Source organism: Carica papaya, chromosome 1, assembly GCF_054855325.1.
Source record: "Carica papaya isolate Zhongbai chromosome 1, ASM5485532v1, whole genome shotgun sequence".
NCBI lineage: Eukaryota > Viridiplantae > Streptophyta > Magnoliopsida > Brassicales > Caricaceae > Carica > Carica papaya.
The window spans coordinates 15480801-15500881 of record NC_142309.1 but is presented as its reverse complement, the minus strand read 5'-3'; the positions used below and the strand labels follow the sequence as shown (position 1 = coordinate 15500881).

Genomic DNA, 20081 nt, shown 5'->3' with positions numbered 1-20081 from the left:
CATGGATTTTTTTGCAGATTTTCATTCTTCCGGAAAATTTGTCAAGTCCCTAAATTCCATATTTATCACTCTCATTCCTAAGAAGAGGGATGCCAAAAAATTTAAAGATTTCCGGCCAATTAGTTTGGTTGGTTGCATATACAAACTTATTGCCAAGGTATTGGCTAAGAGGTTATCCACGGTGCTTGGTGATATCATTGGGGAATATCAACATGTTTTTGTGGGTGGAAGACAAATTATAGATGCTATTATGTCAGCAAATAAAACAGTGGATGACTTATTGAATCACAAAAAAGATGATTTAGTATGTAAACTTGATATGGAGAAAGCATACGATCACATCAACTGGAATTTTGTCGATTACATGCTCTTTAGAATGGGTTTCGGAGATAAATGGAGGAAATGGATGTCTTTGTGTATCACCACAACTTCTTTTGCCGTGTTGGTTAATGGGGGCCCTTCAAACTTCTTTCATGCAACTAGAGGCTTGAGACAAGGGGACCCACTTTCCCCTCTATTATTTATTATTGTTATGAAAGCCCTTAATGGTATGTTAGGGAGGGCGAATGAACTTCACTTGATGACTGGTGTATCTGTTGGTAGAATGGACAATTCTACGGAGATATCTCACCTTTCCTTTGCCAATGACACACTGATTTTCTTCAAACCAGAATTGAAAAATCTCTTACACTTGCGATGTGTCCTATTGTGTTTTCAAGTGGTTTCAAGGCTAAAGATTAACTTCAATAAATCTGAAATAGTCAGAATTGGGGATGAGGAAAATGTTGATTTGTTTGCAAAGTTTTTGGGATGCAAGGTTACCAAGTTCCTTTTTAAATATCTTGGGATCCCACTTGGTGCAAAATACAATGATAAATTGTCTTGGGAATCGGTGATTGAACTATTTGAAAGGTGATTTGCTGGGTGGAAGAGAAACTTACTATCAAAAGGGGCCAGGTATACTCTATTAAAAGGCACTTTGGCCAATCTTCTAATCTATTATCTATCGACCACTACAATACCGGTTAATGTTGCCAAGAGGCTTGTAAGTTTTGCAAAACAGATTTTTATTGGGGGATGTTGATGATGCTCGCAGATTTCACTTGGTAAAATGGGATGGCATTAAAAAACCGGTTAGTGTTGGTGAGCTTGGTATTAGATCTTTGGTGTCGATGAATGAAGCACTCCAAGGGAAGTGGCTTTGGAAATTCGTTGGGGAAGAGGATAGATTATGGAGGAAAATTATTTGCTCAAGATGGCGTGATCCTATGAATGAATGTCTTGTTGGTAGATTTGGTATTCGACATGGAAGAGGGCTATGGAGGAAAATATTAATGCAGTGGCCACAGTTTCAGCACTGTCTAAAATAGAATCTGGGCAGAGGAAATAAGATTAAATTTTGGTCACATATTTGGATTGGTGATGGGAACCTTGTGGGGTGTTTTTCCCGGATCTACTCTATTGCTCAAAGAAAAAAGATGACTGTCAAGGAAGCTTATAAAATCGTTAATGGTGTAATTGTTTGGCTGATTGAGGTCACTAGGAATTTAAATGATTGAGAAATTTGTGAATACGAAGAACTTCTGAAGTGTATTGAGGCGCAGCAGGTGAAAACCGGACAGCGATCAGGTGGTCTGGAAATGGGAAAAAAGAGGGGAGTTTACTGTTTCTTCTTATTACAGATTCTTGTGCAAGTGGGACAGAAATTGCAGCTCTGATTTCCTGGCTGTGCAAATCTGAAAAACAAAGGCTCCACTGTGTTTTGCTTTCTTCACTTGGGAGGCATCTCATGAGAAAATTCTAACCATTGACAACCTCAGAAAAAGGGGACAGATTTTGGTCAATAGGTGCTATGGCTATTTACAAGCAGAAGAGACATGCAATCATCTATTGTCGTGGTGTCCTCTGGCGTATAGCGTACGGAGTATGTTGCATGGTCTCTTAGGGATTGATTGGGTGATGGCTGGGTCAGTTAGAGAGGAAATTTGGGTTTGGGGTGGTTTGTATGTGAAGGGCAACATTGCTAACCTTATTCCTTTGACCGTTTTCTGGATTATATGGAAAGAAAGGAATGGTAAAACTTTTGAGCGTGTTGAGAGTAGTATGTACAAAATAAATGATAGGTGGATTTGTTATTTTGGGTCTATTTTGTTCGATCATGATATAATTAGTGATGAGAATTTTGAGAGTGTCATAAATGTGCTAACACTACGGTAAAGTTCTTGTAAATGGGCGGTATCTCTTTTTTGGTACCATGTTTATATATACTTCACTTTTTATTTTTAAAAAAAGAATGTATGTGGTGTGATCTCTTGGCAAAATTAGCTTTTAGCGGCACTTCTCTAAAAAGTATTAGCCAAGATATCCATAATACATCATATGTAATTAGAAAAAGGCAAATAAATGGGATAACAAGTTTTTGATATGACTATATTAACTTGTTAATTTCTCCAAAGCGTTGGACGCAAGATGACAAGAGCGTTGTTAGGTACATAGGAGGGTGTGGGAGCCATTGGGAAGGAGTTTGAGTCTATAGTTAGGAAGAAGTTGGTTTCTTTAAGGAACTAATAAGAGTAAAAATTCTATGTCTAGATGGTTTTAAGATGCAGTTTCTTTAGGAATTTTGGTATGTTATTAAAGGTGACTTGCTGTTTTGAAGGAATTATATGAGTTGCGCTCTTTTGTGAAGTCGATCAATTCTACCTTCCTAGTCCTCATTGCTAAGGTGGAGGGAGGTAAAGAAATAGAAGACTTTCATCCTAGCAGCCTTGTGGAGTGTGTATACAAGCTCGTCTCTAAAGTCCTAGGCATTTATCAAAGGTGCTAGGGGAGGTGATTGGGGAAAGTCGACAAGCTTTTGTGGGAAGGAGACAGATTCTAGATGCTGTGATGTTGTCCAATGAGGTGGTGGATGATATAATTAATAAAAAGAAAGAAGGTATTTTGTGTAAATTAGATATGGAGAAGGTCTATGTCCACGTGAACTTGGAGTTTGTTGATTACATGCTTGGAAGGCTTAGTTTTGGCAATAAATGGAGGAAGTGCATGAAAACATGTATTACCACCATGCCTATTTCTGTGAGGGTAAATGGCAGACCTTCCTTTTTCTTCAAGAAAACTAGAGGCCTGCATTTGGGTGATTCTCTTCCCCCTCTTCTCTTTATTATTGTTTTGGGGACTTTTAGTAGATTGCTAAGGGCAGAGTTCCGTGTTCCAGAAATAGTGCTGTTAGTTACAGCAGCTCGGGTCTAAGACTCTGACTAACAGCGTCTTTTACTATTTTCATAATCATTGGTAAACATTAAATTAAAAAAGACACACACACATTCCGGATGGATGGATAATGAAAAATAAGAAAGTCTTGGGCAGGCTCATCTCTAAGACTTGCAAATCAAAATCAGGCTTTTCTAAAGGAGTTGACAGGAGGGGTCCGGTGCTCGCTTAGTGGCAAAGAGGTTCCCTCTCAAATTTTATATGGGCAGGATTATGAAGAGACGTTCAGCCCTGTTGCTAAGATTACCATGGTTCGTCTCCTTGTTGTCATTGCTGCAGCAATGCTAGAGAGCCAGGGAAGCTAATTTGATCAAAGGAGTAACTGTAGACAGGGGTGGTGTGAGGGTTGAAATATAGTAGGGATTAAAACAAAAGACGAATTATTGTTCCTAGAAATATAATAGGGATATAATTCAATTAGTTTCGCTATAAATCTGTATATTTTTTTGAAATAATGAATCTGTATATTAGTTTCCCTATAAATCAGTATATTATAATGAATAATAAGCATCACTATTATCCAAAGAGCTTCTCCCAAAAAATTTTGGAGGTTGTCTTAGACGAGTCTCACGGTAAGCTGACAAGGCGAAAAAAAGGGAAGAAGGATTTCTCACTAGCAGGCCCTTTGATCAGATCCAGAGCCTGAAACCTTGCAAGTATGCATCCTCAAGCAATAAATAGGTGGCTGATGATGCAAGGAAAGATGCAACCAATAGTGTCTGTGGCTGTGGCAGTATATGTATATTTGTACAATTTGCATATAACAATCAATTCTTTAGCAAAGTAGGTTAAATAAATAAATAAAATTAGGCCCATGCCTGAATATGTCGCTGCTGCACCCTATCCACCTTCAGAAGGTCACACCAATGTTTTTGTTTTCATTAACATGCCGTCTGTTTTGTCCGGCTTTCACTTTTCTCTTATTCTCAGCTTTTCCTCCTTTTCCTTTCATATAAGTACATTCCCTGAATGTCGCCTAACTTGGTTATTTTGGTTCCCTTCCTCCAACATATGTAGCTGTGTTGACATGGTGGCTTTGACGCCTTTTGTAATACCACCTCTGTATCCAGAAACATGCTGTTTTCACCTTGATAAGGTGGAAACAATGTCCATATTAATAAATATCATAATGCTAGAACTTTCAGATACTCATTTCCAGTCTCTTTTATTGCTGTAGGATGGATTGTTCTTTTCTTAGTTTTTTTCATCTTTTGGTTTAAGACTCACTCTCTTCTCAGTGGTCTCTTCAGCCATTTTGCAAAGGGATTGGGCTTTTATCTTGTACTGATTTTCTTTTCTTTTCCTTTTTTTTCTGTGAATTTTGTGGTATTGAGGTTGCTGTTCTAGGATTCCATATCCTCCTTTTTGCGTTATTTTCTTCTATCTTCCTAACAATATTTCTTTTTTGTTTTGGATTAGAAAAGACATCATTATTAAGAATGAGAAGGAGACATTACAAATACAGTGGATAAGATATCCTATTGAAGGGGATACTAATAAACACAAAATAACATAAATAACAAGCAGTGACAAAATGGAACCACAGGTGCTACGTGATTATGATTTCCAATTCCTGTGGAATTTCATAAGAGAGATGTCAGAAAATTTTCTGTGCGCGTTGGCCCATAGGGAAGCTAATAAATCTCCTTCTCCCATAATATATCATCTGAGAAGGTATTGATTATTAAAATAAATTTCCTTATCCTCAATTTAGTTAGAGTTGAAATCTGTATATGGAGTGCAGAAGAGTGTAATCCTGGTCATGACATGTAGTAATAGAATTCTTCCTTTCTTATCTTCATAAGAATTCTAAATTGATGAAAGTCTCAGTTTTGATGATGCATATCTCTTGAAACTCAACCATGCTTGATAGGATAAGGATTCTTGAATCCTTATGAGACTTACTTGAAGTTAGGATGAAGGAGATGGGCTGAAACTTTATACCAGCAAAAGGGTGGCGGATGTCGTGGTGGTGATTTGGAGATAGGATTGTGTCATTCGTAAGAATGTGATTATAGGTGATTATTCTCTATCATGCCTATTTGAGTGTTGTGATGGGGGGTTTGCAATGGGTGTTTACTGCTGTTTATTGTAGGGGTTTGAGAGATGAGAGGAAGGGGTTATGGAGGGAGTTGGAGGAATATGAAAATAAATGGGGTGGGAAATGGGTTGAGGGGGGAGATTTCAATATGGTGTTAAGGAGTAGGGAGAGGTCGGGTGAGCGATTTTCTAGAAGATGTGCAGAGGAATTTAGGCACAATATTGATAATATGGATTTGGTAGACTTCAATCGTGGGATGGTGAACATGGATGAATGAAAGGGATCCTCCGGCTTACTCGAGGATTGATCGATTTCTAATATCTAACGAGTTTTTTATTGAATTTTCAGGTATATGATAGAAAGTTTTACCAAGAATGATCCCTGATCATTTTTCAATTTGCACCATATCTGATGGGATTAAATAGGGTCCTGATCCATTTAGGTTAGAAAATAAATGGCTTGAGGTAGAGGAATTTAAAAGTCTGGTGGAAAGGGTGTGGAGGGAAGAGTTGGTGAGTGGGAAGACTAGCTTTAGGGTGACAAAAAAGTTAATATCATTGAAAGTCACCATAAAATGGGCGAGGGAAGAGAGGGTAAGAGTGGAAGAGGATGCTAATAAATTAATGGAAGAGTTAGAGAGGCTGATTTTATGGAAAGGGAGGAGGGGTGGTCGAGAGAGAGAGGGCAGAGCAGGGAGCTGGTGAGAATTGAATTGGCTAATAGACTGTGTATGGAGGAGAGTGTGTGGTGATAAAAGACTAGAGAGAAGTGGTTGAAGGAGGGGGATTGTAATGTGAAGTATTTCTATAGCTTTGCCAGCCATAGAAGAATGTGCAATTATGTGAATGAGCTACAAATTAACAATATCCGTGTCTCGGGCAATGATAACATGAGAGAGAAGGCCATGGAGTATTTTCAATGGTTGAATGAGGAAGACGTTAATATGAGACCGAAACTAGATGGACTTCAATTCCGTAAAATTAGTGAGTTAAATAGAATTAGCCTAGAGAGTTTTCTGAGGAGGAAGTCTTTGAGGGTCTTAGTAGTTGCAATGAGGACAAAGCTCCGGGGCTGGATGGATTCAACATGAAATTTTTGTAGGATTTCTGGCTATTGATTAAGGAAGATCTGATGAACATCTTTAAGGTACTACATCAAACTGATACTTTTCTGAAATATCTTAATTCAACGTTTATTGTTCTGATTGGCAAAGTGGAAGGAGCAAGAAATATTAAGGATTTCAGACCTATCAATCTTGTGGGATGCATTTGCAAGCTCATTTTCAAGGTACTAGCTAGAAGATTGTCTCAGGTGTTAGGGAAGGTGATTGGTGAATGTCAACATGCTTTTGTGGAGGGAAGATAAATTCTGGATGCTGTTTTGGTGGCTAGTAAAGTGGTGGATGATGCGTTGAGTAGTGGGAATGATGTGATTTTGTGTAAATTAGATATGGAAAAGGTGTATGATCACATTAGTTAAGACTTTGTTGATTATATGTTGGGTAGAATAGATTTTGGCCGGAGGTGGAAAGATGGATGAAGGCGTGTATCACTACTGCTTCGTTTGCAATCATCGTCAATAATGATCCTTCTTTTTTTTTTTTCAGGGCTTCCAAAGGTTTGAGACAAAGGGATCCTTTATCTCTATTTTTGTTTATCATTGTTATAGAAGCATTGAATAGATTACTCTTGAAAGCCAGGGACGAGGACTTGTTGAAAGAAATTGTGGTGGATAGAGGTGGGTATCAAGTGGAAGTCTCCCATCAATTCTTTGCAGATGATATTTTAATTTTCTGCCAACCAGAGAAGAAGATGATCTTGAATCTTCAATGCGTGCTTCTATGTTTTCAAGCTGTTTCTGGGTTGAATATAAACTTGTTTAAGTCTGAACTGGTAAAGTTGGGGAATAGGGGTGATGGCGACAGGTTGGTTGAGGTTCTTGGTTGCAATTCTGTGCAGTTGCCTATTAAATACCCAAGATTACCATTAGGAGCTAAATTTAAAGATGTGAGAACTTGAGATCTAGTGATTGATTTATTTGAGTGTAGACTTGCAGAGTGGAAAAAGAACTTTATTTCAAAAGGGGGGAGGTTAACACTATCAAAAGCACCATCACCAATCTCCTTATTTATTTTTTTATCAGCATCGACTATTCCTGTTAAAGTTGCTAAGAAATTGAAAAATATTCAATGTAAATTTCTGTGGGGGGGGATGATGAGAGGAGCAAAAAATATCATTTGGTTAAATGGGAGGAATTGAAGAATCCTATTAGTAGGGGTCGTTTGGGTCTCTAGTCTATGGTGGGTCTGAACAGAGCCTTACAGGAGAAGTGGTTGTGACAATACATATAAGAGGAGGGGAGGTTGTGGAATCGGGTCATTAAGGCGAGGTGGGGGACACTTGTTGGGAGAGGGAGTGATAAGGGGGGTGGTTAGGCCTTATGGTGTGCGACTTTGGAGGAAGACCAGTTTAGGGCATTCTCATTTCCTTAATTGTATTCACTGGAAACTCAAGAGGGGAAATATCATTAATTTTTGGGAGGATGAGTGGATTGGGAGGGAAAAACTTAGAGAGCAGTTTCCAAGAATTTATGCTTTAACTTTAAGGAAAAATGTGGTGATGGAGGAGGTTTTCAGAGGGGTTGATGGGAGGAGTGGTTGGGACTTACATTTGACTAAAAACCTCAATGATTGGGAGGTTGAGGAGTTTTACCTTGCTTCTACACTTATTGGCCGATGTACACCTGGAAACTACCAAGGACAAGGCTGTATGGAAATTAAAGAAAGATAGTACCTTTACTGTTAAGTCCTTTTATGATTACTTAGCCAATAGTGATGGTGACAGTGAGAGGGTTCTGGCTTTACAGATTTGGAAAGTGAAGGCGCCTCCAAGAATTATTTTTTTTGCTTGGGAAGTTGGTCGAGAATGTATTCTCACTATAGACAAACTGATGAGAAGAGGTTACATTATGGTCAATGGGTGTTATTTATGTAAGGAAGTGGCAGAATCTTGCAACTATCTTCTTCTTTGGTGTCTAGTGACTTATAGCATATGGTATATGATATATGAGTTACTGGATATCAATTGGGTTATTAGGGGTTCTGTCAAGAATGAGTTTTGGGCATGGGATGGGATTTATAAGAAATCGAAAATTGTAAATCTAATACCATTAATTATATTTTGGGTGGTTTGGAAAGAAAGGAACTACAAAGCATTTGATGGGTGTGTGGGGGATTTGAGCAGGATTAATGATAGGTGGATTCATATTCTTGGGACTCTAATTCTTGGGCATGATTTATATGGATGGGATGATTTATATGTAACTGCCTTGTACATAAGTGATACCCCATTAGTGTCTTGTACTTAATATACATTATTTTTATCTAAAAAAAATGAGACTTACTTGAAATTGAAAACCAATCATTACTAGAGTTGTGTTTGGCCAAGGTTGTGGAAGGAGGAATAATCAGGTGTCCAAGATTCTTAGGACCCATGATTCACATCTTTAATAAGCCTTAGAAAAGAGGATTGTTCAGCTATGACTCTTTCCAAGAAAAGTGGACAGCTTCCACTTGTAAAATACATAAGCCAACCCGAGAGTTCAAGGAGTTAAGGACTCTTTATGTTGGCCGATTGCTTATAGAATTTGTAGGAATCTTGGTGGGCGAATTCCTATGATTGTTGGACTCCTTTTTGGATGACTTAACATGAGCTGCACATGGATAAAACTCTTGAGAAGGAGCTGACCGATCATAAAGAGATAAAGGAGAAAAATTCTTGTGTGAGATAAATTTTCTCATGCATGAGAGAAAATCTCTCATGAGCGAATCCAAATTGTCCTGAATCTTTAGGACTCTTGTTGGCTTGGTTTTGTTGAGTTGCAGGAGGATAAAACTCCTTATGGATGAGTGGCCGAGAGTCCTTGAGGTGTAGGACTCTTTAAGGGTCCGATTTGCCCTTGTTGTAGGGCAAGTTTTTGGCCGCCTCTTCCCTTGACTTGATGGGCTCAGCTTCCCTTTTTAAGACTTTCAAAGTTTAGCCCAAGACTCTCCTTTTTATGGATCAATCCCTTGACATAGATTTGAAAGTCTTCCTTGAGTTTATTGGCCTATGTTTTTGTGATACCGCATCCATGAAGTCCAAATGCACCACCTTGAAGTGGATTCATCATAAGCTTTGCTCCATATGGACTTCTCTTATCTTGAATTAGATCTTTTCTTCCACTTAATCTGGACCAAGCCGTGAGACTCCTTCCTTGTTTTGGCATTGCCGTGACTTCCATACTTCATAAGGTCCACCGTAGCCTTTTACGATCATGTGGCCATGGATTCCTTTGTGACTGTGAGCTTCCAAGCTCATGTAAGCTCCCATGTTGCCGTGAACTCCCCCTGTGGTCTTCCATGCGAGTTTGAGCTGCATCTTGATCATGGAATCTTATGTAGCCTAGTGTAATTTGCCCCACCTTGGCTCGTATGAACATATCTCTAATAAGTCTACGGACTTATAATAGCTTATTGGTGTTTAGTCGATTCAGAATTACAGTCCACGAAAATTCCTTCACCTTATAAGGAACTTTGACTTGCCAGAATCCTTGATAAAAAGGACTATGGTCATAGTGGGGTTGTTTGGTAATATGATCGAAAAAAGATTTACAAGTTTATGTGCCCGATGATTCTATTATGCTAATAATATTTCTTGTTCTTTTCAACGTCATTCTATTTGTACCCTCTCAGAAACTTACTATCTTGACATTTTGTTTCTTGTGTATATTGTTGTATATGGGTAGCACTCCTACCTCGTGAATGCATTTACTTTTCTGATTAGAAGAAAATACTCTCTTTTTCTTCTAAAAGCCATTCATGATATTGTTGTTTGTTACACCTTATAGCTCTTTCACCTCTCCTAATAAGTTTTCTTCTTATAGCTCTGAATATCTTTCTTTGGATAACAACTCGAATAATATTTGCTTTCTTGTGATTGTAGATGGTTTGGGAACCAAAGTCAATTTGGAAGGGATTGCTTACTACAACAATGTTATTAATGCTCTTCTAGAGAAAGGTATTGAAGCATTCCTAATTAATTTGTTCCTAGTTATAGTAGTGGTTTATACATAGAACTTCTCCTGCAGGTATTCAGCCTTATGTAACTTTGTACCACTGGGACCTTCCTTTGCATCTCCAGGAATCAATGGGTGGATGGTTAAATGGGAAGATTGTGTAAGTACTAAAATGCCAGGTGTTTAAAGATGAAGTTACTGCATATGCTGTTTGGTTCAATTCCTATTCCATTTCTTGACCTCGCTTACTCGATGTATACAATTTGACTATAATCTTCATATTTGATTCACAATTGAACCAGTTCTATTCTGATAATAAATTCTGTAGCAATTAATTTCTGTTCCTACTAGATGTAAATCTTAAATTCTCCTAGGTTTAAACAAGTGTTGGAAATGACAGTAGAGCTGGTGGAACAGAATAATTTTTTTTCTCTATATTTTTTATAATGATGTTACACCATATATATACATAAGATTTCCTCTTCCTAGGACAGAAACAAAACTGCTCAATGGGTAAAATAATTGATCTTGTACTATTTCCTGATTGGGTTGATAGAAAAGAATTATGTGGAGTTAGGGTGTCGGATAATACTTCAAGAGGAAGATAATGCATACCAAATGTTTGAGAAAAAAATGCCATTTGAGTACTGGTTAAAAAGTAGGATTACCAAATTGCATCCTCAGAAAATAGAGTACTAAAGATTATACCAAGAGCACTGGTAGCAGACTCGAGTTCTCATTGTTTTAAAAAATATTATGAACTGAGAACTAATGGAAACTATGGAAGTATGGAGTACTGGAGTTTTCAAGAAAGAATTTTGTTTATCATTTTCTCGAATTTGGGGATGAAAAGAGTAAAATGGGGAAGGAAAAGTTGTTGAGATTGTTGATGGGTGGTATCTGCACTTCATTTATTTAGCCCACCCATTCTCACCTCCAAAAGATAGCTCAGCTGTTTTTGAACAATATGTATAAGTTGCATGGCATGCCTAGTCTTCAATTGGGATAAGGTATTTACAAGCAACTTTCGGACTAAATTGATGAAACTGATTGTCAGTAATAAAAGATCAGAGTAAATAGCTGAGCCTTGTGGAGTGGTGGTACAACAACAGCTACTGTTCTTACTGTTCATAAAGTAGAACAACGTCATAAGGATGTTGACTTGCACTGTTCACAAAAGAAGGTAGAATGCCTTATGCTCTTAGGTGTATATTATGTATGTTATATGTATACGTGGTCTATAATGTGTATGCTATATTTACATTCATGGCCCCTTCTGCCCATGGATGGTTACAAGAGAAAGAATGAGATAATCAAGAGATTTACACTTTAATGCAAAAGATATGTACAGTATTAATGGAAAACAGAACATTCTAGATATTCTGGAGAGAATCATGGCTGTAATGGTTGTGGATTCTCGATAGTCAACTTTACTGTGCTCTATACCGTGTCGCATTCTGTACGTAATTCACCAAAAGCGGAGAACTTATTTTGTTCTAACTTGTTTGTTTATATAATTGTAGTTGTACTTATATTAGTGTTATATCTGTATGATAAATGGTTGTAATTAAGGCAAAGAGCAAGCTATTTACAAAATAGTCATCCAGCTCCACTTATCTCTTAAGTTAAGTTTCTGTTAGTGACATTTGGCTAAGTTTTTTCATTGATATGGATTATATCTCTGCAAACATCCAGAGAATACTTTGCGGCCTATGCAGATACTTGCTTTGCAAATTTTGGTGACAGAGTAAAGAACTGGATTACCCTTAATGAGCCTCTTCAGACTTCTGTGAACGGGCATGATGTGGGGATTTTTGCTCCTGGAAGATGTGAATATTCATCTACTGAGCCATATTTGGTGTCTCACCACCAGATATTGGCCCACGCAGCAGCTTTTTCTATATATAGAAGCAAGTACAAGGTACTTTTTAATATTTTTAGCATATTATTCATGCACTTAACCTTTAAAATGAAGATGGTCATGTACGAATATTTTGGTCCTTAGTTCCTATTTGATTTTCTTTTCTTTTCGTTGCATTGCATTTTGTTTGGTAATTTGTGCATGCCACAATAGAGAAATTTTTTATAGTCTGAAAGATAAAAGAACGTTGCCGTACATCTAGGTCTACATTATCTAGCAAATCATGAGTTTCATGTAGTAACTCAACTTTCCAAAATTAATTCTACTGATCCTTTGGTTCTGTTAATGGTGATTCTTTCTGGCATTGCAATCTTTGATTTCCTTAAAATGGAAACAACATTGGACATGCTTCCCTATTTTAAGTTTTGTTTCATATTGTCTAGTATGTCCTTTTTGTGTCACATGCACATTTCTTTTCTTCTTTCTTCGGGAGCCAGGGTGGCTCTTCTAACAACTCAGACAATTTTGAACAAATATATATATATTATTTTATATCTAATTCTTCATAATACAATTAGGTATGTCAAAGAAACCTATAGCAAACTTTTTTACATAGTTCTTTAGGACATTGTGCCCCATCATCTGATTATGTGCTAGAGACTTTTTTTGGGGGAAGGGGGAAGATGTTTGGCTTAGGTCCAAATTTGTCTCATGGCTTGAGGCTCTAATCTTGGACCTAACTATTCGGGATTTAAATTTTCTTTGAGCTTGTGTGCTAGCTACCAATTCCAGAGGACAAAAAATATAGGTACATAATTAACCATAGCCCTAAAGACTGAATGACCTCCATATGGCCTACTTTGGATCATTAGCCTAAATTTGAAGATATTCTGCCCATTTTTCGGTTTTGTGGCTGTGGGAGGATATAATTTTATCGTATTATTGAATGATTTGGCCCTATATATACACAACTTTTAATGTGAAAAAAAGAAACCGTAATACTTAGGTATGTTTTAACTAATATATTCTAATTTAAAATTTGTGTTATTTGATAAATGTTCATTGACGTACAAAAATTTCTCACATGTTTAAGTAATGAGTATATTCTTAAAACCATACTTTTTATTTAAGAAAAAAAATCCTTAAAACCATATTTGAAGTATTGTCTTGTAAAAAATGGAAAAGTATTTTGAGTATGGAAATTGAGACATTTGAAAAGAAATAGACTTGAGAAATGGTGGATATACCAAAAAGCAACAAACCAGTGGGACGTAAATGAGTTTTCTCAATCAAATATAAACATATGAAACAATCGAGAGATATAAAGCGTGATTGGTGGTAAAAGTGATGCGGAACTCGAGGATCAAAAATTACATCTAGAACCCCACATATACATTTAGCATAGATAACTCAGAACTCTAAACAAATCTTCCCTATCAAACCCACAATTAACTTGTAATTGAGAACTTATGTGATTGAGATGAAAGAAGCAAGAATCAATAAACGCCATAAGATAATTTGATAAGTTAAATTCAATTCTTGATGCAAAAAGAATAAGAATTTTCACTTGTTAGTGTTCTGCTAAAGGTAATAAAATTTATTCAATAATCAAAGTACGTCATATTACGTTGAAAATGAAATATTTAGTGTAAAACACCTAAATTCTGCCAAGGATTCATAAATAGATGATATAGGACAACATGAACAGAATTTAATTATATAGAAAATGATCTAGAATAATATGATATTAAATGGCTTTGGAAAACATGGTATTAAATAATATAGTAAAACATGATAAATGACTTAGGACAATATGATCAGAATTTAATTATCTAGAAAATAACCAAAATGATCTTAAACATTCATTCTAAATTCTGCCCACACATTTGGACGAAATTAATGATTTTTTTTAACTCCTTTGATTCTTCAAACAGTCCACATGTGCTAAGTTTTTGTTGTATTTATTTTTGTACCAAGTTTTGGAATGTATGTCTTAGTTTCTTGACTTGAAATTTTGTGATTGGATTAGCTGGCATTGTAATCTTTTCTTCATGCTTATCTTTAATGCCTTTCGAACCCATACCCGCATCATTCCCTTATTTAAAAGGATTCATTCTCAAATCTGCATCCATATGAAAAGGAGAAAGATTAGAACGTTAAAAATAGCAGATTGAGAATACTCATCAGAAATATCAATCCAATAAGCATTATCATTGTTTTCTTCAACACTTGAAATAGTCCATCGCCTCTCAAATCCAGCTTTGACTTCCTTTGTTTTCGAAATCTTTCATTGCGTATATGTACCCAAACTCAATCTCCAGAAACTTCAACTTGTTTTCGCCCTTTATTAGCCTTTTGAGTATAAACTTGGTTCTTCTTTTTAATCTGCTCACTTGCATTCTCATGGATAGGTTTAACCATTTCAGCCTTTTTCTTACCATCTAAATTAGAAATTTCACTTAAAAGTAACGACATTAAATCTAAAACAATTAATAGATTAAAGCCATACATAATTTCAAAAGGTGAAAAACCTGTAGAAGAATGAATAGAACGATTATATGCAAACTCAATGAATGACAAACAATCTTATCAAGTTTTTAAATTCTTACCAATAATAACATGCAAAAAAATTTCAAAGTTTTATTAACAAATTTAATTTGACCATTAGTTTGTGGATGACAAGTAGTAGAATACAAAAGTTTAGTTCCTAATTTACCATACAAAGTTTTTCAAAAAATGACTCAAGAATTTAACATCACGATTAGAAACAACAAGTTTAGGTACACCATGTAACCTTATTATTTCTCTAAAGAATAAATCAGCAATGTTTGTTGCACGTCAGTTTTGTGACATGCAATGAAATGTGCTAATTTACTAAAACTGTTAACTACAATAAATATACTATCTTTATCTTTTTCTAATTTTAAGCAAATCTAACACAAAATCCATAGAAATGTCAGTTTAAGGTTGAGTAGGAATTAACAATGAAATGTATAAACCATGCGGTTTGGACTTAGACTTAGCTTGTTTACATGTAGTATAAAATGAACAAAGTTTCTCAACATCCTTACGTATGTTTGACCAATAAAAATGCTTAGTTAGAATGTTGAATGCACACCAAAATGACCCATTCATCGCCCACTATGAGACTCATGAACAAGCAATTCACGCAATGAACATGTAGGCACACACAATTGTTTTGCACGAAATAAAAATCCATAATGCTTATAAAACTTATCAAATGCAGCATGTTCACAAACAACATAAACATTGCAAAAATCAGAAGTAGTAGCATACATATAATTGAGTTGCTCAAATCTTAACAATTTAGAAGTAAGTGTAGAAATTAAAGCATACTTTCTAGATAATGCATCTGCCACTACATTGTCTTTACCTTACTTGTAACAAATCACATAGAGAAACGTCTCAATAAACTCTATCAACTTTGCATGCCTTTTATTCAGTTTTTCTTGCCCCTTTAAGTGCTTGAGAGACAAACTCTATCCACAAATTCATTTGCAAGTAAATAATGTTGTCACACTTGCAGTGCACGAACTAAAGCATATAACTCTTTGTCATAAGTAGAATAGTTCAATGGTGCTCTAGTTAATTTTTCACTGAAATATGCAATTGGACGTTTATCCTGCATCAAAACAGCTCCAATATCTATTCCAGAAGCTTCACATTCAATTTAAAATTTTTTAGAAAAATCTGGTAAACAAAGAACAGGTGTAAAACACAATTTATCTTTCAAAGTTTTAAATGCTTGCTCTTGCTCTTCTCCCCATTTAAATCCAACCTCCTTTATAATTACTGCAATTAAAGGAGCAAGAATATTTGAGAAATTTTTCACAAATCTCTTGTAAAAACTAACCAGCCAATGAAAACTCCTTACATCAGACACATTCTTAGGTGTTGGCCATTCTTATATAGCTTTCACTTTGTCACTATTAACCTCAACTCCTTTTCTACTAACAACAAATCCTGAAAACACAACTTGATCAAGGCAAAAAGTATATTTTTGTAAGTTAGTAAATAGTTTTTCCTTTCTCAAAACTTCTAGAAGAGTTAACATGCACAAGATGACCATCCAAAGACTTGCTATAAATTAGAATATCATCAAAATAAACCACAACAAACTTTATAAAAAATTCATGCAAGACTTGATTCATTAACCATGTGAATGTAGTAGGTGCATTACTTAAACCAAATAGCATAACCATCAGCTCATGCAAGCCATATTTAATTTTGAATGCAATCTTTCATTCATCACCTAATTTCATGCGAATTTGGTGATATCTACTTTTCAGGTCAATTTTTGTAAAAATACATGCACCATGCAATTCATCTAATATGTTATCTAATTTAGGAATAGGATGACGATACTTTACAATAATTTTATTGATTGCACGATGGTCAACAAGCATCCTCCATGATCCATCTTTCTTTGGAACTAGCAGCACAGGAATTGTACATGGATTCATGCTCTCTCTTACATGCATTTTTGCCAAGAGTTCATCCACTTAGCTTTGGAGTTATTTTGTTTCATCTGGATTACTCTTATATGATGATCTATTAGGAATTGCAAAGTTAAGAATGACATCAATTTGATGCTCAATACTTCTTAAAAGTGGTAATCTATTTGGCATTTCATCAAGAAACACATATTCAAACTCCAGCAACAAAGAAACAATCATATTAAGGGAATTTGGATTAAGGTTAGTTTTAGGGAAATAAAGCTCTCTAAACCTAAGGACTATTAAAACTCTCTTGCTTGCATAAGCACTCTTTAATTCCCTCTCCTTTGAATATAAATCTAGTTTGTTTTCACTCTTTTCTTCTCTCATTATACTTTTCTCTCTTGCACTTGCCTTTTTCTTTTTTCACTAGTGCAATCATTCACCAATGGGCTATTACTTTTTCTCTTTTCTTTTCCTGCCTCTTTTCCCTCATTTCTTTTGCTTCCCTCACTACCTGAATTTCCATTTGAAGTTTGAATCATTTTTATTTGATCCTTACACACTTTTGAAGGAGATATTGACACAAGTATGAAATTTATGCCATTTAAAGTGAATTATGATTTGTGTACCCATCATGTATGACTCTTCTATCAAACTGCCAAGGTCGACCTAACAAATAGTGACTAGCTTGCATCGGTACTTCATCACATACTTCATTAACATATCTCCCAATGGAGAATGAAACTACAACCTGCTTAATCACCTTTGCTTCTCCACAATCACTTAACCATTACAATTTGTGGGTCTAAGATGCTTTTCACATTTCAATTCCAATTTCTCCACCAAAGCAGTACTAGCCACATTTGTACAACTTCCTCCATCAATGATCATGACACAAACCTTTTCATTTACAAAGTATCTTGTATAGAACATATTTTTACTTTATTCTAAACTTTCTTTCTTAACTTGCATATTGAGAGCTCGCTTAATAACCAATGATTCTCCACAGGCAGCATACTCAAAGTCATCATCACAATCTTCTAAAGGTGGTATATTATCACAATCAAAATCAGAGTCAGATTTGTTAGAATATTGTTGAATATTCTTTGCATAATAGTATGATTATATTTTCAAATCTGGTGTATCATGAGAGAGCCAAACATATCGAGGTAGATTGTAACTATTCAAAAGAAGATTCAAGAAAACTTTATAGCTATTGCTTATGTGAAGATATGAGAACAACTTGGTGATATATTCACAAACCTCTAAATGGAGCACAGATTGAGTATCTTTGAAACAAATTGAGTATGATTAATATTTATATTCCAGCATGAGGGGGAGTGTTAGAAAATTATAGAATATTCTTGTATGATTATATTTTTAAATATACTAGCATAATTATGAAGAAAATTAATAAGACAATTTATGTTGGTTACCATATGTGAATCCATCTGTATGTATATATACCCCTATTCTTATTTGAATACTCTTATTTGAATAACATTCAAGAAATATTCAGTAATTTTTTTCCTAATTCTTTACGTGGTATCAGAGATAGGGTTAGGGTATTAGGAGTTAAATTAGATTAGACTAAAGAAGGATTGAACAACTCATTCCTGGGCCGGAGAAAGTCAACCACTGTCCTCCGACCAGTTCAGATCATGGCCGACATGGTGGTGCATGCAAAAGAGGTGGAGGAAGCCTTTTTTCTTGGTTTTTTGGGTCCTATTGCGTTGGGTGAGCCAGAAGAGGCCGTTTTGCATGAGTGTTGCGCTCGGCATGAAGTTAGAACCCGAAGAGAAGCTCGACCGGTCTGTTTGAGGTGATTTTGTGTGGTTTGACACGAAGTCAAAACAGAAGGCTGGAGTAGAAAAAGTCAAGATGGAGCAAATCGTGTGATAGCAAGCGTTTTTCAGTTTTTCGGCACAATTTGAGGTGATTTTATGAACTCCATTATGGATTTAAGTGTGCATTTGGGTTCTACGGTTATTTTCGGCCGAATGGAGGTATTTTGGTGATTTTCGGTGGTGGTGTGTGCTGCGACGATCGGTCTCTAATGGTGACAGTGTGGTTCTCTTGGTTTCCGTGCATGGAGAGATATTATGTTTTCTTAGAATTTCTGATATATTTGTAGTGTTTTTCATATATATTTAGCTATTGCGTTCAGGTATTCTTGGTGACATTTTTTTTATATTCCTGAATTAAAATGGTAGATAACAAATTTTCTATGAATAAGATAGTCCCAACTATGTCAAAGATCACTGAATATAAATTTAATGACACAAATGATCTGAAGTGAAGCAAAACTATTGGAGTTTATCTATGCAGTATTGATAAGAACGATCACTTGACTCAAGATTCTCCCACTGATGGAACTAAACAAGTCTGACTAAGAGATGATGCATGGTTGTTTCTGCAGATTAAAAACTTAATTAACAGTGAGGTAATTGGTTTAATTAATCACTACGAGTTTGTTAAAGAATTGATGAATTATTCAAAATTTATGTATTCAAATAAAGGAAATATGTCTTGCATGTATGATGTTTGTAAGGCTTTCTACCGTGCTGAGAAGGAGGTCAAATCTCTCACAACTTTATGGAATTCAAAAACACATGTGAGGAGCTTATTATACTTTTTCCGTTTAGTGCTGACATCCAGGGACAATGAACACACAGAGAGTAGATGGTCATAATGAGTTTTTTGGCTGGTCTTCCATCTGAATTTGAGACTGCCAAATCTCAAATTTTACCCGGTTTCGAGATCACATCTCTTCAGAAAGTTTTCAAAAGAATGTTATGTACAGAGACTAGTACACTCAATCAGCATCTTAATGTTATTGTGGTCAAGATTTAAGTCTTACTAACTTGTAACAAAAAGTTATGCTCAAATTTATGGGGTTGATTATTCTGATACCTTCTCTTCAGTAGCAAAACTTACATCTGTCCGTTTATTCATCTCCATTGCAGCATCTCAAAATTGGCCTTTACACCAGTTGGATATTAAAAATGAATTCCTTCATGGCGACTTTCTAGAAGAAGTGTATATGAAGCAACCACTTGAGTTTGTTGCTTAGGAAGAGTATGGAAAAGTCTGTCATTTGAAGAAATCTTTGTATGATTTGAAGTAGAGTCCCCGTGCATGATTTGACAAATTTAGTGAAGTAGCTCTAAATTCAAGTTGAAGAAAAGTAAGTGTGATTACTCGATTTTTTAGAAACAGTCAGCAGCTGGTGTTATATTTCTTGTTATCTATGTTGATAATATTGTTATTACAGAAGATGATTGTGTAGAAATATTCTCTCTCAAATCATTCTTACATATCAAGTTTCACACTAAAAACTTGAGTCAGTTAAAATATTTCTTTGGAATATAAGTTACAAGAAGTAAGAAAT

The 20081-nt window shown here is 35.6% G+C and overlaps 1 protein-coding gene across 1 annotated transcript in view; it reads left to right on the top strand.

The window, feature by feature from the left end:
- Positions 1 to 20081, top strand: part of BGLU42 (beta glucosidase 42) — a 54042-nt gene that overhangs the window by 13658 nt on the left and 20303 nt on the right. Inside the window, exons 5-7 of the mRNA XM_088220444.1 lie at positions 10297 to 10371; positions 10442 to 10529; positions 12065 to 12290. Coding sequence (XP_088076570.1) covers positions 10297 to 10371; positions 10442 to 10529; positions 12065 to 12290 — 389 coding nt within the window. The remainder of the gene's footprint in view (positions 1 to 10296; positions 10372 to 10441; positions 10530 to 12064; positions 12291 to 20081) is intronic.